This window comes from Urtica dioica, chromosome 8 (genome assembly GCF_054948205.1).
Source record: "Urtica dioica subsp. dioica isolate 48M chromosome 8, U.dioica_male_clone48M_v1_H2, whole genome shotgun sequence".
In the NCBI taxonomy this organism is placed as follows: domain Eukaryota; kingdom Viridiplantae; phylum Streptophyta; class Magnoliopsida; order Rosales; family Urticaceae; genus Urtica; species Urtica dioica.
In genome coordinates this window covers 29799127-29814876 of record NC_142763.1, presented here as the reverse complement: position 1 = coordinate 29814876, position 15750 = coordinate 29799127, and the positions used below count along the sequence as shown (strand labels likewise).

Sequence of the window (15750 nt, the reverse complement as noted above, 5' to 3'; positions counted from 1 at the left end):
TTATTGACAAGTTTTAAACAATTATGTTTATATTGACAATTTATGTTTTTAAACAATTAGTTAATTGAACTTTTTTTTTCAAGTTATGTTTCAACTTTTTTTGACAATTTCTTTTACTTATTCTTGTGTTGTAACGGTGATTGCGGGATGTTCGCACTGAAGTATGTCGAGCACCTAGTACTGAACGAATCATTTGACACTCTTCAAAGTGTCAATATGAGAACGTTCAGGAAGAAATGGTGCGTGGACTTATTCTACAACCACCTTATCCCGTGATTTTGTATTTTCGGATGTTTATTTTTTATCTTTTTGGTTTTCTATGTAATAGTACATTATAAACATATTATCGAGATGGTTTGTTGACTATTGATTGAATATGTTTTTTTATTGTACCTTATAAACATGTAATTCAATGAAAGAGATTCACCAAAAAAAACATCAAAAATTCACACATTCACAAAGGGTTTAGAACTCGAGACATTTGTGGACGAAAACGAGTCTTGGGACAAAAGCGAGATGAGATCTTCTTCGTTCTCACAGACAAAAGCGAGATGACACTCCATTAAACAAAATAAAAAGGTCACTCAAATAAACGTTAAAGTTTTAAACTTAAAAATAAAAATAACACAAAGTCTAAAGTTTTAATCCCTCCAAGTGCATGTTTTTCTGTTATGTCCCCTACCACCACATTTCCCGCATTTTCGCTAGACGACAATCTTTTCGCCTTGAGATGGGTATCGATTAATTTTTCTTCTTCCTTGTTTACTTTTCTTCGGTCGACCGGCTTGCTTCTTTTCAACGGGTTCCGAAACTTTCATGTTTTTTATCTCATCCGGGACATCCCATTGATCTTCATCGCCAACCGGATATATGGCTTCCTTGTACATCTCAATCCACGTATCCTTCAAATAAAAGTCACTGCATAACGAGTACACGTCCACGCTTCGATGTTGGGCTGCTGCGATAGAATGCTCGCACGGGATATTCAATTGTTGTGGTAGTCCGCAAGTGCATGTCTTCGCCATAAGGTCTACATCGAAATCACCTCTTGCGTCTTTGACATGACATTCATATAGACCAAGCCCGTACGCATTGACGAACTGTGCCTTATTATTTAGTTGTGCGAGATCATTTTGCCACGTTGGTGTCAATTTTGTGTTCAACTTGTTCGCTATCTCTTCTCGTTCAAAAAACCAAGTTTGGAGTGTGAATCGAATAAACTCGAGCAACGTCGTAATGGGAAACGTCCTAGCATTCCTTGTTTTGTTGTTGAAGCTTTATGCGTTGTTGCTTGTCATTAGGTCGTACCTATATAAAACATACTTGATTTATATAATCGACGACATAAAAAATTCAGTACAAAAGAAGTTCTAGACTCTTACCGTTTTCCAGGAAAGAAAGCTCTGGCCCACCGATCGACACCAACTTCTTCGAGATACTTTGCCATCTCGACATCCTTACGTCTCAACTGTCTAAAATTAGCTTCGAATGCTGTTTTACTGAAGGCGTAAGCCGCATCGTAAACTTCAAAGCGATAATTGTCTGTCTTGAACTTGTGTTGGACATTCAGTTGTAAATGATGGTAACATGCTCCGTGAGGGATACCAGGAAACACAACCTCGACACCATGTATGATGCTAACGTGGCGATCGGATATGAACGCCAAATTAGGTACGTCTTCACCGATAGCTTCTCGCAATCTTCTCAAAAACCAAATCCAAGAAGCATGACACTCGCTATCTACAACTCCGAATGCAAGTGGATATAATTGTGAATTCGCATCCATTGCAATTGCGCAAAGCAACTGTCCCCCGTATTTTGTCTTCAGAAATGCACTGTCCAATGCTATGACCGGCCGACATGCTTTGAAGCCTCTACGACACGCCCCAATGGAAAAGAAAGCATACTTGAATTTGTCACCATCTTGCATAAAGTCTGTTAACGTCCCAGGATTCTTTTGCTTCAACATGTACAGCCAAGACGGTAACTTCTGGTACGATTGTTCCGGCGTACCCCGCACGTACCCAATAGCTTTCTCCCTGGATCTCCAAGCTTTCAAATACGATATGTTCACACCCCATCTTGTCTTCACTTCTTCCCTGACGTTATGCGCCGAATACTCCGCCATAGAGTTAATTGAGTACTTGTCTTTAAATACGTGACCGATGACCCATGGTGCCGCTCCTCGATGGCCCTCTGTTCGAACAACACGCCCACATGAGTGTTTACCCTCGTACGACGTAATCTCCCACATCTCAGACCACTGCACGACACCCCTCAACCTCCATGTGCATCTCTCGTTTTTGCATAGAACATACCATCTCTTTTTCGAAGAAGATTTCACTCTAAATTCGAAATTATGTTTCAACGCGTACAAGTGGATATGTTTCTTCAGTTCATGCTTGTTTTCAAATTGCTGCCCAATATATATTTCTTCTGAGCTACCTGTTACTTTCAAAGGTTAGTTAAACAATAGGTGGTTTCATATTATACTTGAATCTCATTTGAATCCACTTAAATTACCTGTAGAAGAATGACTTGGATAATGACTCGGGTTTTCCTTCACAACATCATCGGCGCTGAACTCGGGTGCTTTCCATGAATAAGGAACGATAGGTGATCCGATCATCGGAGGCTCACGCTGACATTGACCCGATGGTTCACAATGACCCGTTGGTACCGTAAACGTTTCCACAAATTCTTCATATTCTTCGGGATTGGCGAATTCTTCAAATTCTTCACCTCTACCATTGTTATCTCCGTCATATCCATCACTATTCTCTTCATCACCATCACTACCTTCGTTTTCATCACCTTCGCCACCTTCGTTTTCATCACCTTCGCCATCTTCGTATTCATCACCATTGTGTCCATCATATTCGTCACTGTTGTGATTACAATCTCTATCACGCCTGTATACCTCGTCACCGTTTCCGGCACCCTTGTACTCGTTAAACAAGTCATCGTCACAGCCACCGTCTTTGTTTTAAATTATAGGATCATTTTGTCGATCCTCGATAACAAGAGTATTCCGTCTCTTCTTCGGTTCATTGCGAGACACCATTCAACTTCCACATCTTTCCCTTTACATACTCCTCGATACGCAATAGGTGCAATGACCTCGATCTGTTTCGGTACCAAACTTACACAGAGTGGAAATCTATTATGATATTTGTGCTTCATAAAATGCGAAACATCACCATTGTCCTTCAATACGGCAGGACCTACTGGAATTGTACCGACTGCGTATGGGACTTCGAGTTTTAAGTCGAACGCGAATCTGTTTAACTCGAACTTCTCGTATAAGAAATCTACTAACTCCGTGTACGTTACCTCTTTCGGAATTACGAATGCACGAAATTCTGCATTGGTGAAAACCCATTGGTGTCCTTCCTTCTCCCAAGTGCCGTTAATCATGACAAAAACTGCAAAAAACAGTCAAACTATGCAAAATAAGCTTTTATATCGTACATCATCGTACAACATCGTATACCATCGTACACCAACGTACATCATCTTACAGAGAGGCATCGTACGACATCGTACAGTATCGTACAACAACGTACAACATCGTACAGAATCGTACAGCATCGTACAACATCGTACAGAATCGTATACCATCGTACAGAACGCAATTTTTATTCTAAATTTCATCGTACAAAAATTTAAATTTCATCGTACATCATCGTATACCATCGTACAAACAAGTTAAACCCAGATTTTGGACTTTGTTTTCAGATCTGGTCGATTTTTTTTGCTACATTCTATCATATACAATCATAAACTTTGTAAAAATGATTAAGTTAGTAATCTTACCCATGATTCTTTTGAAACCCGCTTAAGTAGAGAGGATTTGAGTGGATTTGAAAGAGTTTGAGCGAGTGATAAAGTGAGAGTGAGAGGGAAAGGCTCGTTCAAATGAGCTGATATAGTCACAGGGGCATTTTTGTCCATTTTCGGTACAAAAGTCCATATTTAGATATTTTTAAACATTAGGGTCTAATCTTGATATTTAATGGCTTATTAAGCCCACTTAATGAAATTTCTCTATTAGTGGGTAGTTTATTAGTGGCAATGAATCATGTGTTAGTGGGTCGTATGTGTTGTTGTCTTTAAATACTTGTTGTTTGATTCCAAATAATTTGGGCTACTCCATTTGTAAACCACCATGCGTGGGTTTCTTCTTTTTTTTTTATTATTTTTTTTTATCTCATCCAAAGAAAGTAAACATTACAACAAATATCCAGACTTTCATTTTTTTCTTGAGTATACTTTGGTCTCTATTTTCTTTAATGTTTTGATTAAGGGACCATATCCAACAAAACATAGCTCTTTGTCTTGGCGCATATGTTCAAATTCCGTTGTTTAGGCCATCAAAATGACATTTTTCTATCTTCCAAAAGTTTTTATAAATATTTTTGGATGATTTTGGATTTAGATTTTCGTTCGATTATTTTTTTACTTTTATTCGGTTTTAGTTAGCTTAATGTAGTTCTATTTTAGATTGTAAATTGTAATTTCGCGTATCGAGGCGCTCTATAAACACTTTGTATCTTATATTATATTTTTTAAGAAATAAGAAATAAGCCCTAAGTTGATTTTTTACAATGCATTTTTCTCCCCTCTTTGTAACTATAAATTACATCACAACTTCAACCCATCTTAATTCGAATTGAGAGACAGCTAGATATATAGTTGTTAGTTAGTACCTCAGTTCAGAATTGAACTCAATTTTTTGATCCATGGCATCATTATTTCAACTAGAATTAATAATTACACTCAATTTTTCTTCAAGGGGGGGATCCCTTCGACCGATTTGGCCATGCACTTTGTTTTTACCTCAATTTTAATTGAGCTAGAGAGTTGAATTCTCATTTATAAAGAGCGCTTAATTTGTTTTAGAGTTTACAAGTCTCAATGCAACTAGACTTGAGAACTTAGGGTAGATCATCAGTTCTTAAATATAGACAAAGTCCAAAAAAATTGTTGTCGTGAGGTTTAACAGAATCAATATTTTTTACCATATGTTTCCAGAAATGATAATTTTTTCCCCTTTGATTGATAATGGTGTGATAACTTGAAACAAAAATGAAATCAGAGGCCAATGTTAATAATAAAAAAATTATATCCTTACATTTGTTAATAAATAAATAATTTGGTTTTGTAATTTTTTTTTTCTTCGTTTTCTCCTAAAAGAATATTATAAATAATTATCACTAGCTTAAACACGGTCTGATGAAACCTAGTAACATGCGTCCGAACACTAACAGGAAATTTCACATATACTTCTTTTGAAGATAATAATTCATAGATTAGCTCACATCTTCAAACCTCTATAAATACCTTTTTTTTTCTTTCTTTTTTTTTTTTTTTTTTTTTTTTTTCACACATTTGTTCCTAGAGTAGATACAAAAACATGCATGCAAACTTGCTGGCAACCCGAGTTGAAGCTTTTCTCTCTACTCACCTTTCCCACTCTCTCTCATTTCCGGTTCAAGATTTTAATAAAGAACCAATTAGAACAGAAATTATCCAGAAACTAAACAACCTGTGCAGAGAAATGAAACAATGAATATATACGTGCAGAAAAGTAAAAGACACCAAGGATTATCGTGGTTCGACGTCCAAATGCCTACTCCACGTTGAGCTCAGAGGATAAGCTCGTTTCACTAATCACAGAAGTCTTTACAAGCACACAAACACCGATTACAACCAGCCAAGTACCGCTGAACCAATACACACGAAAAACCCCCAAACCAACACGAAACCCTAGTTCTTTTTCCTGACTCAATCAAGAGTCCCGAGTCGGAGATTTCTCCACAAGATCACAGCGATCGCACTCGGACAGAACACACCAGGTCTCGGCAATGAGAGCAACAAATCGAGCGTATATCAGAAAGGGAAGAACAACGAGAGGCTGCGAGATATTTAGTGAGAGAGAGAGCCGCGTAGAGAGAGAGTCAAAAAATGCTGAATCGAGGCTCTGTCTAGGGTTCGATCCCTTTTATACTCTGCTTCAATCCCTGCTGATGTTGTTTGGTGCTTGAGGAATGGGCTTGGCCCAGATGAATGAAAGTTGGGCCTCTTCTATTCCAACAATCTCCACCTAGGTCCAACACCGACCCATTCAGACCTCTGATTTAGTGAACTTCACTTATCCTCGTCATTGCTCAATCTTCTATCGCCATTTATTCGATGTGTAACAAGTCCAAACAGTGCTTGAACTTGTTGACCGTCACGATCTTCGTTCCCATATCTGCAGGGTTATTCTCAGTAGCAACTTTAAATAATTTAATAACATCAGTAGCTATAGTATCTCGAATAAAATGAAAGCGAACATCCACGTGCTTCGTCCGTTCATGGTAGACCGGATTCTTGCTCAAATGAATCGCGCTTTGACTATCTGAAAACACATAAGCAACAGATTTAATTAGACGTGCTTCCTTTAATAAACCTTGCAACCAAATAGCTTCCTTAAAAGCTTCACAAATGGCAATATATTCCGATTCGGTAGTCGACAAAGCAACCAAGGGTTGCAATTGAGACTTCCAAGTGATACAATTCTGTCCCAAAACAAAACAATGAGACGTAGTGGATTTTCTTGAATCCCTATCACCTGCATAATCCGAATCAACATAACCAACCAGCTCAAAAGGCACATTCCTATTGCTATAACATAATCCAACATCCAGCGAACTATTTATATAAGCAATCACATGTTTAAGCGCAGCCCAATGCTCATAACCGGGATTAGACATGTATCTACTAAGTAAAGAAATAGCAAAAGACAAATCAGGTCTAGTACTTATCATAGCATACATGATCGAACCTATAGCATTAGAATATGGAACATTTTCCATCTTAATAATATCCGATCTAGACTGGGGACATTGGTTTTTACTCAAAACAAAATGACCGGCTAAGGGAACTTGAACGGTTTAGAGTTCAAGTTTCCAAACTTTGCCACAATTTTTTGCAAGTATGGTTTTTGATGAATTTTCAGAAAACAATTTTTCCTATCTCTTTCAATATACATTCCCAAAATTCTTTTTGCATTCCCCAAGTCTTTCATATCGAATTCCGAGCTAAGATCAGCCTTTAACTTGCAAATCTTATCTACGGACTTACTAATAAGCAACATATCATCAACATACAAAAGAATATACACGGGAAGGTTATCAAGAGATGAAAAATAGAAACAACTATCAAAGTCACTTCTCACAAAACCAATACTAAGCACGAAAGAGTCAAACCATTTATACCATTGTCTAGGTGATTGCTTAAGTCCATATAAAGACTTTTTAAGCAAACACCCATGACCGGACTTACTCTTGTCCACGAACCCTTCGGGTTGTCTCATGACAATCCGTTCTTCTAACTCACCGTGAAGGAAGGCTGTCTTCACATCTAGCTGCTCAAGTTCAAGATCAAAACATGCAACAAGAGAAAGCATAATGCGAATAGTTTTAAACTTGACAACGGGAGAGAAAATTTCATTAAAATCAATGCCTTCTCGCTGAGTATAGCCCTTCGCAACCAACCTAGCCTTGTACCTAGGGGGATCAGAATTCGAGATACCTTCCTTTAACTTAAACAACCATCGGCACTCTATTAATTTCTGTCCTTTTGGGACTTCGATTAATGTCCAAGTGTTGTTTACCTTAAGGGAGTTCATCTCATCTTCCATGGCTTCTATCCACTTAGCTTTGTCCTTAGACTCTATGGCTTCTTGGTAGGTATTAGGCTCAACCCTAACTTCACTAGCACAAAGGAGGGCACAAAACACAAGATCGGCATAGGAGTACCTAGAGGGCGGTCTTATATCTCTCCTTTCACGGTCACGAGTCAATTGGTAGTCCGATAAGACCTCTTGAGCAGATTGTTCCTAGCCGACAGAGTCATCAGAAAGGTAGATGGTGCTGACACTGCACTGAAGTTGTGGGTAAAGCTCGAGTCCCTTTACTCAAACAAATCTGCCCCCAATTTAGCTTTTATAAAATGATCTTTGTTTTCTTTTAAGATGGACTCATCAAAATCCATAGACGAAAACTTGGACGAATTTTTTGAAAATTAATTTGTTGCTAAAGGGGACAGATCAGGCCTTGGACGATACTAGTTTGAGCATGATCATTCTTAACTCAATTCCCGACACTTATCAAGTTGTAAAAGATATTTTTCAATATTCTACTACTATGCCAACTTTTGATCAAGTTTGTAATGCTTTGAAAACTAGAGAATTTGAATTGAAAAATAAGAAAAGAGTTGGGAATAACCTTTTTGTGAAAACTAAGAATGATCAAGCTGCTAGTACCAAACCAGGCAAGAATAAGAAAAAGGCTCAATCTGACAAGAAGGAAAAGGAAACCAGAAAATGTTTTCATTGTGGTAAGGCTGGACACCTTAAGAAAAATTGTTTTGCTTTGAAAATCTTGTCGAAAGCAGAGAACCCGGAGTCTAATGTCGCTAGTACAAGCACATGCTTTACTAGTGAAGTCTTGAATGTTTCTGACATTTCATGCCATGATAATTGGATATTAGACACCGGGTGCTCCTTTCACATGTGTCCAAATAAAGACTGGTTTTCTGATTTCAAGCTTGTTGAGAATGAATCTGTTTTCATGGGAAACAATGCCATTTGTGAGGTTCATGGCATTGGCTCCATTGATCTTAGATTAGACAATGGAAATCTAGTAACCCTCATTGCTGTTAGATACATCCCAGATCTGAAACGCAACCTCATTTCTCTTGGCGTTCTTGATGATCTGGGGTGTAAGTATGAAGTTTTTAATGGTGTTATGGAAGTGTGCAGAAATGGTCGCCTTGTTCTATACGGTAAAAAATATTGTGGGTTGTATGTTCTATGTGGCTGCCATGTTTCCGCCTCTACACACTCTGTTACTGCAAAGACTAACAGCGTGACGGAGAAGTGGCACCTGAGATTGGGGCATATGAGCCAAGGTGGTCTCAATGCTCTCAGCAAGCAAGGTTTGTTGGGTAAGGATAAGATTGTTGATTTGTCTTTTTGTGAACCATGTGTGTTAGCAAAACAACATAGGTTGAGCTTTAAATCTGGAGAACACTTATCTAAAAACTGCCTTGACTATGTGCACGCTGACCTGTGGGGTCCGGAGAAATTCGAGACCCACGGGGCAAGAAATACTTTCTTTCTATTGTGGATGATTTTTCCCGAAGGGTTTGGACTTTCCTTCTTAAAACTAAAGATGAAACTTTTTCAAAAATAACGGAATGGAAAACCCTTGAGGAAAATCAAACAGGTAGAAAGCTGAAAGCCCTTCGGACTGATAATGGCCTTGAGTTTTGTAATGTGGACCTAGATGAGTTTTGTAGAGCCAACGGTATCCTGAGACATAGGACGATTAGGAAAACCCCTCAGCAAAATGGAGTTGCCGAACGTATGAATAGAACCCTATAAGATTTTATGAAATGAGAAGAACACTATTTATTTTCTGAAATGTTTTCTTCTCAAACAGTCCAATAAGATTTCTCCTCTTTTCTTTTACAAAAATTATTTCATGATACTTTAGGTAGCGTTCCATACAGTACTGTGACAAATGATTATGGTACTTGCCATTATAAAGAGAGAAAATGGAACATTTAAACATACATCAATCATTAAGAGTTAGAGCTCGCTGTTGATATTTTGGCGGTACTGTTTATCGAACGTCTTTTTTCACAGGCGGTGGTTCTTGAGCTTTATGGCTCAATCATTAACCTATGAGCAGGGCCGGCCTTACCCTTTGGCCATTTAGGCCATGGCCTAAGGCCTCAAATTTTTAGTGAAAAAATTAATCTAAAAAAGGTCTAATTTTTTTTAAAAAATGCCTCAAAAATAAAAATTATTATGTATAAGATCCACTTTTTTTTTATATGCTTTTAAAATAAAGGCCTCAAATTTTATTTTTGCCTAAGGTCCCGTAGTACTTTGGGCCGGCCCTGCCTATGAGGGTAGTTTGAAAGAGCCGTTGAGTTGCTCGAAATTTAGTATGAGCTGTCTTTCGCTTGTCGGAAAATCGCACTAATTGTGCTTTTATCTGATGTTAGGAGTGAATTTCTATTGTTTTAAGGTCTCACATATCGGTTTTAATAGAATTGCCTCGTGTATATATATATATATATATATATATATATATATATATATATATATATATGTGTGTGTGTGTGTTTTTACCTTCTTTTTTTTTGGGGGTGCGTTTGGCATGGTTGAATATGTATGTGTGTATACATATAATACATATTCAACCACGCAAACGCCACCCCAAAAAAAAAGAAGAAGAAGGTAAAAACACACACTACGTCTCCTATACACATATGCAATAAAGAGAAGAAAGAAAGATAGAGACTATTGATGATACTAACGCTATTAAATAGATTGCACATTTCCATTTATTTCAATGATTAATTAGCTGAAAAAGAAAATGTATTATTAGACACTACTTTACTTGTTTTTTTCAAGCCATTTACTGATATCCTTCTCCGCGTCGCTAAGTTCTCCGTCGCTTCGCCTCAAAGTCCCTTCCACCGCCTCAAAGTAGTCCTTGTAATTGCGTTTATAATAACTGTCCAACCTCTGTCATTTCCACAAAATTACCACAATCAAACCTCTAAGTAAATATCACACCTCACTATGACCGATGGTAATTAGAAGACATTTATCGTCACCTCCTTGTCGTTTTTGGCTTTGTTTTCCTCGGTCTTCTTCAGATACTCTGAAAACATTATATGGTACTCAACTTACTATGGCTATGATAAAAAGAAGATAAATAAATAAATATATAGATAGATATAGTTGGGAGATTACTGTTGAGAAGCTCAGTCCTAGAATCGGTGGCTTGGAGAGCTGCGACGACCGTGGATAAGAAAATGCCTCTTCTTCCAAAATCAGATGACGTGTCACTCTTCCTTTTCCTGTGAACGGACTGAACGTTTGAGGAAGCGTATTTGTTGACGGTCACAGTGAGTGCCATCAGTATGCTCTGGCTTATCGAACTCATCACCCCCTATCTTTTTTTTTTTTTGGCCACTCAGTTTTTTTTTCTTCCCAGCATCTGGAAAATGGATTGAATGGATAGATGGACTGTATAATAGATGATGAGGTCCTTCGACTTGGTCCCTCCCTCACAAATATTAATATTAATCCTTTAAATTCATGTCACTTCTTCACTCAAATTACATAGATACCCCCCAATCTAAAAAAGCTTCGACATTACATGTCCCACAAACGACATCTTTTTAAATTTCATCACACTTCATACATAGACAGTGTGAATTTCTATGTTCAAACTTCAAATGTTCTTTGAACAGTCGAAACGCATAACAGAATAAGCAGTCAACCAATTAAGCTTGGATATTTTACACCTTTATTTTAGAGAAATAAAGAGCAATAAAATGTGAAATGTGTGGTTCATTCGAGGAGGCGCTTGTGCTTACACCAGGCGATGGCGAGGACGTAGAGGAAAACGCAGCCGGTGGTGCCGCCGCCGATGGTCCAGAGGAACTCGGGCATACCTGCCTTGTCGGAGTCGAAGAGTTCAATGTGGATGTTCATCCCGAAGATCCCGGCCACCACCACAAAGGCGCTCACCACCAGCGTCGCCGTCGTCAACATCACCCCCATCTGAAGCAGATGGTTCTGCTTGTCGTCCAACATTATGTTTATGTAGTCCTCCGTGTCGTCCACGTACTCCCGAAGCTTCACCAAAACCCACAACAACATCAAGAATCGCAAACGTCGGGTTTCGTGTGTACGTATTGTGGACTTAAAAATTACTGTAAAGTTATAATGTGCCAGGCAGGTAAAAACTATTAGTTGGTGGTATAGTGACATTAAGGGAGATTTCCAAGAATTGGGGTCACTCAGGTAGTCTCTCGATCGTTAATGCCAGAGCTTCGTGTATTTTAGTCAAGTTTGACCCAGATACCACAGTAATTTAAAAAAAATGTGTTAACAAGATGAAGGAGTGTTGTGCGGTTGGGAGGGTTTCCTAGCTGAACTTCCACGGCCTTGTGGACTTAGTCCAGCAAAGCCCGAAGGCCAACGTTTTTTTTGTTTTTTTAAAGATTAAGATATGAGCGGAGCAAAAAAAATTGGAGAAACCGTAAAGGACCGGACCACTAGTTTTTAGACCGATGGTAAAATGGTTAAAAATTTCACTAGTCCCAATCCGGTCCATAATTTTTAAACCACGGTCTAAATCGGACATGTTAGTATTTTGAAAAGAAAATCTCTAAAACGGTTCGGTCTAAAACAATCCAAAACCGGGCCGGACCGGTTAGTATTCAAGTAAAATATAATAAAAATAAGCCTAAAATGATTTGGTTTTAAACGGTCTAACGGTTTACAACAGAGTAAAACGGTGTGAAACAATCTAAACCAGACCGGACTGGACCGTTTTAACCGGTTTGGTCAGGTTCGGTTTTTTTTTTTTTTTTTTTTTTCCTCTTATTTGGTCTGGTCTGGTAATTTTTTTATTTTGGGACCATTTAGACCAGTTCGGTCTGGTGGTTTACTGTCGAGTGGCTTGCCCTGGGCTTATACAACGAATCAAAGTGAGCCACTAGAAAACTAAAATGGCTTGGCTTGGGCTTGATACAAACTAAACTAGACTTTTTGTTTTGATAAACAAATCAAACTCAGGAAGACCTTAAGCCCTTACTCGTACTACGTATCACATACCGTGGATAGTTTGTTCAAGGTGCCGTCAATTTGGACAAAGTAGGCCTCTAAGAGCATCTCGAGCTCCTCTACGTCGAGGTTCTTGGGCATGGTGCTACGGGTGGTGCTCGTGCGGGTCCCGCGGCTCCCCCGGCTCAGGGCGCTGGCTCCTCTGAACAACGGCCCCTCCACCGAGATCTCCGTCGGTGTCCTGCCCCATCAAAACAATACAAAACTCTATAACTCAAAACCGAGCGATACAGACAGAAAGACGAGCAAAATTATATCATAAACTACATGCCTCTCGTCCATGTCATCCTCGTCCATTTCGTCTCTGTCCTTGATGGAGGAGGTGGAGGAGTTGTCGAGCTGCTGCTCGATCAGCTTGTCGGTCAGGTACATCTCTGCCATGTCCTCGTCGTCGTCCAACAAGTGCTCTAGTTCATCTCTCACCTGAAACAAAAAAAAACAAAAAAAAAAGCGTAAAGAAACCTGGTTACATATTTAGCAGAGTTTCTTTGTTTTGGTCAAAACCTTTTGGACGCGTCCGGTGATGGCGACCAAGCGACTCTTGATTTGCCGGACCCTCTCCAAGTTGAGAGTACTGATCTTCGAGGTCAGCTTGTCCAGAGCCGGATGAGCCTCAAGCTCCAGTGTCCGAGCCTGCAAAACAATCGATTACTTACTTCTACAATACACTCGAATCGCAACCAATTTTTCTACATAACGGGTTCATCCATCTCGGGTTTCCTAACTATATACATAATGGATGAGCCTCCAGGTGTAAGATTCTGTCACCCTTCTCGTTTTGGCATTTTTCCTTCTGCCGTACACCCTCGAACGAAACGCAACCAATTTTTCAACATAGTGGATTTCCCAAATCCCAAACCCAAAGTCAGAAACACGAAGATTTACTTACTTCGTTGTCCAAGACGCTGCAAGCGGCCTCGAGGCAGGCCTCCAACGCCACAAACTCAAACGGCAGAACCTTGAGCCCACCTCCGCCTCCGCCGCCGCCATCTTGATTCTGCTGTGGAGGAGGAGAACCACCGTCGTTGACCTCCTCATCCTGCCCTGGGAAGCCCCCGCCGGAGGAGCTCCGGGGACTCTCAGCCCTCGAGCGTGCCTCGTCCGCGCCGTACAGATTCGCCCACGCCGAATCCTCCCCGCCCCGCTCCTAGTTCATCCGAACGACCGAATGAATGAGTGAGAGAGAGAGAGAGGGAGAGAGAGAGTACGAACCTGGGCTTGGTGGTGGCGGAGGAGGCGGCGTTGGAGCTCTTCGACGAAGGGGGAGACGGAGGGGTCGCGGGAGTTGAGGAGGAGGACTTCCTGGGCGGTGATGATGGCCTTGATGTGCTCGAGATTGATGACGATGGCTCGCTCTCGCCCCAGCACGGTGGAGGGGTACGACAGAAGGGGGTCCAGGATTCGGAGGTCTCGGGCGGGGAGGCCCGTCCGCCGCATGATCGCGTGCTTTCCGGCCTCCACCAGCTGCGCCTCACCCGCCGCGTCCACCAGCAGCCACGCCCGAACTCCCGACCCCTTCTTCCTCATCGCTCCTCCACCCGCCGACGCCGCCGCTCCGGCTCGGCCCATCTCCGCCTCCTCATCCCCGGCCTTCGTCTTCCTCATGCCTGCCTTTGGCCCTCTCACTCCCAGTCCCACCGCGATGTTGATCTCATCGTCTCTGGGTTTCACCGAAACGACACATAATCGATATTTTTTTTTTTCCCCATCATTTACGTTAAATAGTCGAAAGTAACCTCGTAACTTTTTTCAATATTAACCGATGAAACTTCTCGTATTCATAAATAATCAGTTTTAATAACATTTAAATCTGATTTCAATAACAGTCTTTAAATAGTTGTTGATCATAGTTCAATAACAGTTAATCGGATTTTTTTAACTAAATTTCAATAATTATTTATCAGATTTCAATAATTAGAGATCAGATTTTAATAATTGTTAATTAAATTTCTTAAATATTAAAGTATTTTTGTTCAAAATATAAAGAAAAATGATGATTAATGAAATGTTTTGAAAATATGAATGAAATATGAAAAATTATGCATTTTGTAGGTTATTTATGAAAAAAAATTTATTGCGGTAAAATTAGGAAAACAAAATACTTTTGCAAGTAAAGTTTATTTTTTAATCAGGAAAAATATTATATCTGCTCATATAGATTAGCTAGTTTGATATTGCTCAGCTTTTAAAAATAGAATTAAGTGTGTAAAGATCTAATTTATGGGTCCTTCTTTAAAAAAATAATATAATAAAGATTCAAATTTACAAATGAAATAAATGTCAATTTTTTTTTTCTCGTAAACTTTGCATAGAGCTGATTCTTTTTATAATTACGATCGATTTAAAATATAAAATGTAATTGTTTTGCCGTATACTCTCATTAATATCAAATTAATTAAACAAAAAGAAGAAAATAATAGTAAACTAAATACGAAAATTTTGACAATTTTAATAGTTTTAGACCAAAATCCATTTTTTTTTGTAATTTAATAAAAAAAATTATGACATACTCATAAGAGAGAGACATGTTTTGGTAAAAAAAAAATACCATTAATAACTAATAATTTTTTTAATATATTTATTTGATTTAATTGCATTTGATATACACACACACATATATATATATATATATATATATATATATATATATATATATATATATATATATGTGTGTTGATTATATCATTTTATAGTTCCTGAAATCCTATATGAATTTTTTCTCGTTTGAAGATTTATTGGCATGTTGAAACATAAATTTTTGGATTTCAACAAATCTTCAAAGAGTTTGAGAATTTCTTTGAAGATTTATTGACATGTTTGTCGATAAATTTATGGATGTCAATGCATCTTCAAAGAATCTTAATTTTTTTTTTAAAGATTTATTGATATGTTTGTCAATAAATTTGTGGATGTTAATAAATGTGGTAGTTTTGTAGTTTTTTATTTAATTTTTTTTTAAATTCATTTTAAATGTTAATGAGAATCAATATCCCAGTTACACTCTGTTCGTGCAAGGTGAAATTTCAATATTCTTTTCGAGTAAACTG

At 38.6% G+C, this 15750-nt stretch overlaps 2 protein-coding genes across 2 annotated transcripts; both read right to left on the bottom strand.

The window, feature by feature from the left end:
• Positions 1–10363: 10363 nt before the first annotated feature.
• On the bottom strand, positions 10364–11036 carry LOC149389041 (photosystem I reaction center subunit N). Its single transcript, XM_089624211.1, has 3 exons — positions 10820–11036; positions 10681–10727; positions 10364–10588 (listed from the first exon to the last, which is right to left on the bottom strand). Exons 1-3 carry the CDS (start codon positions 11010–11012, stop codon positions 10457–10459), a joined length of 372 nt encoding a protein of 123 aa, XP_089480337.1. The 5' UTR covers positions 11013–11036; the 3' UTR covers positions 10364–10456.
• A 301-nt stretch (positions 11037–11337) lies between these two features.
• Positions 11338–14405, bottom strand: MGT4 (magnesium transporter 4). The gene is made up of 6 exons (XM_089623186.1): positions 13916–14405; positions 13593–13850; positions 13208–13336; positions 12975–13126; positions 12695–12884; positions 11338–11710 (listed from the first exon to the last, which is right to left on the bottom strand). Exons 1-6 carry the CDS (start codon positions 14306–14308, stop codon positions 11423–11425), a joined length of 1410 nt encoding a protein of 469 aa, XP_089479312.1. The 5' UTR covers positions 14309–14405; the 3' UTR covers positions 11338–11422.
• Between the last annotated feature and the right edge of the window lie 1345 nt (positions 14406–15750).

Excerpts from the sequence above, each read along its gene's own strand:
- LOC149389041 (XM_089624211.1), bottom strand. The coding sequence starts at position 11,012 with ATGAGTTCGATAAGCCAGAGCATACTGATGGCACTCACTGTGACCGTC. Across the intron at positions 10,728-10,819 it reads TAGGACTGAGCTTCTCAACA|AGTATCTGAAGAAGACCGAG; the intron begins GTAATCTCCCAA and ends TAATGTTTTCAG. Across the intron at positions 10,589-10,680 it reads AAGCCAAAAACGACAAGGAG|AGGTTGGACAGTTATTATAA; the intron begins GTGACGATAAAT and ends TGGAAATGACAG.
- MGT4 (XM_089623186.1), bottom strand. The coding sequence starts at position 14,308 with ATGAGGAAGACGAAGGCCGGGGATGAGGAGGCGGAGATGGGCCGAGCC. Across the intron at positions 13,851-13,915 it reads TCCGCCACCACCAAGCCCAG|GAGCGGGGCGGGGAGGATTC; the intron begins GTTCGTACTCTC and ends CGGATGAACTAG. Across the intron at positions 13,337-13,592 it reads GCAGCGTCTTGGACAACGAA|GCTCGGACACTGGAGCTTGA; the intron begins GTAAGTAAATCT and ends ATTGTTTTGCAG.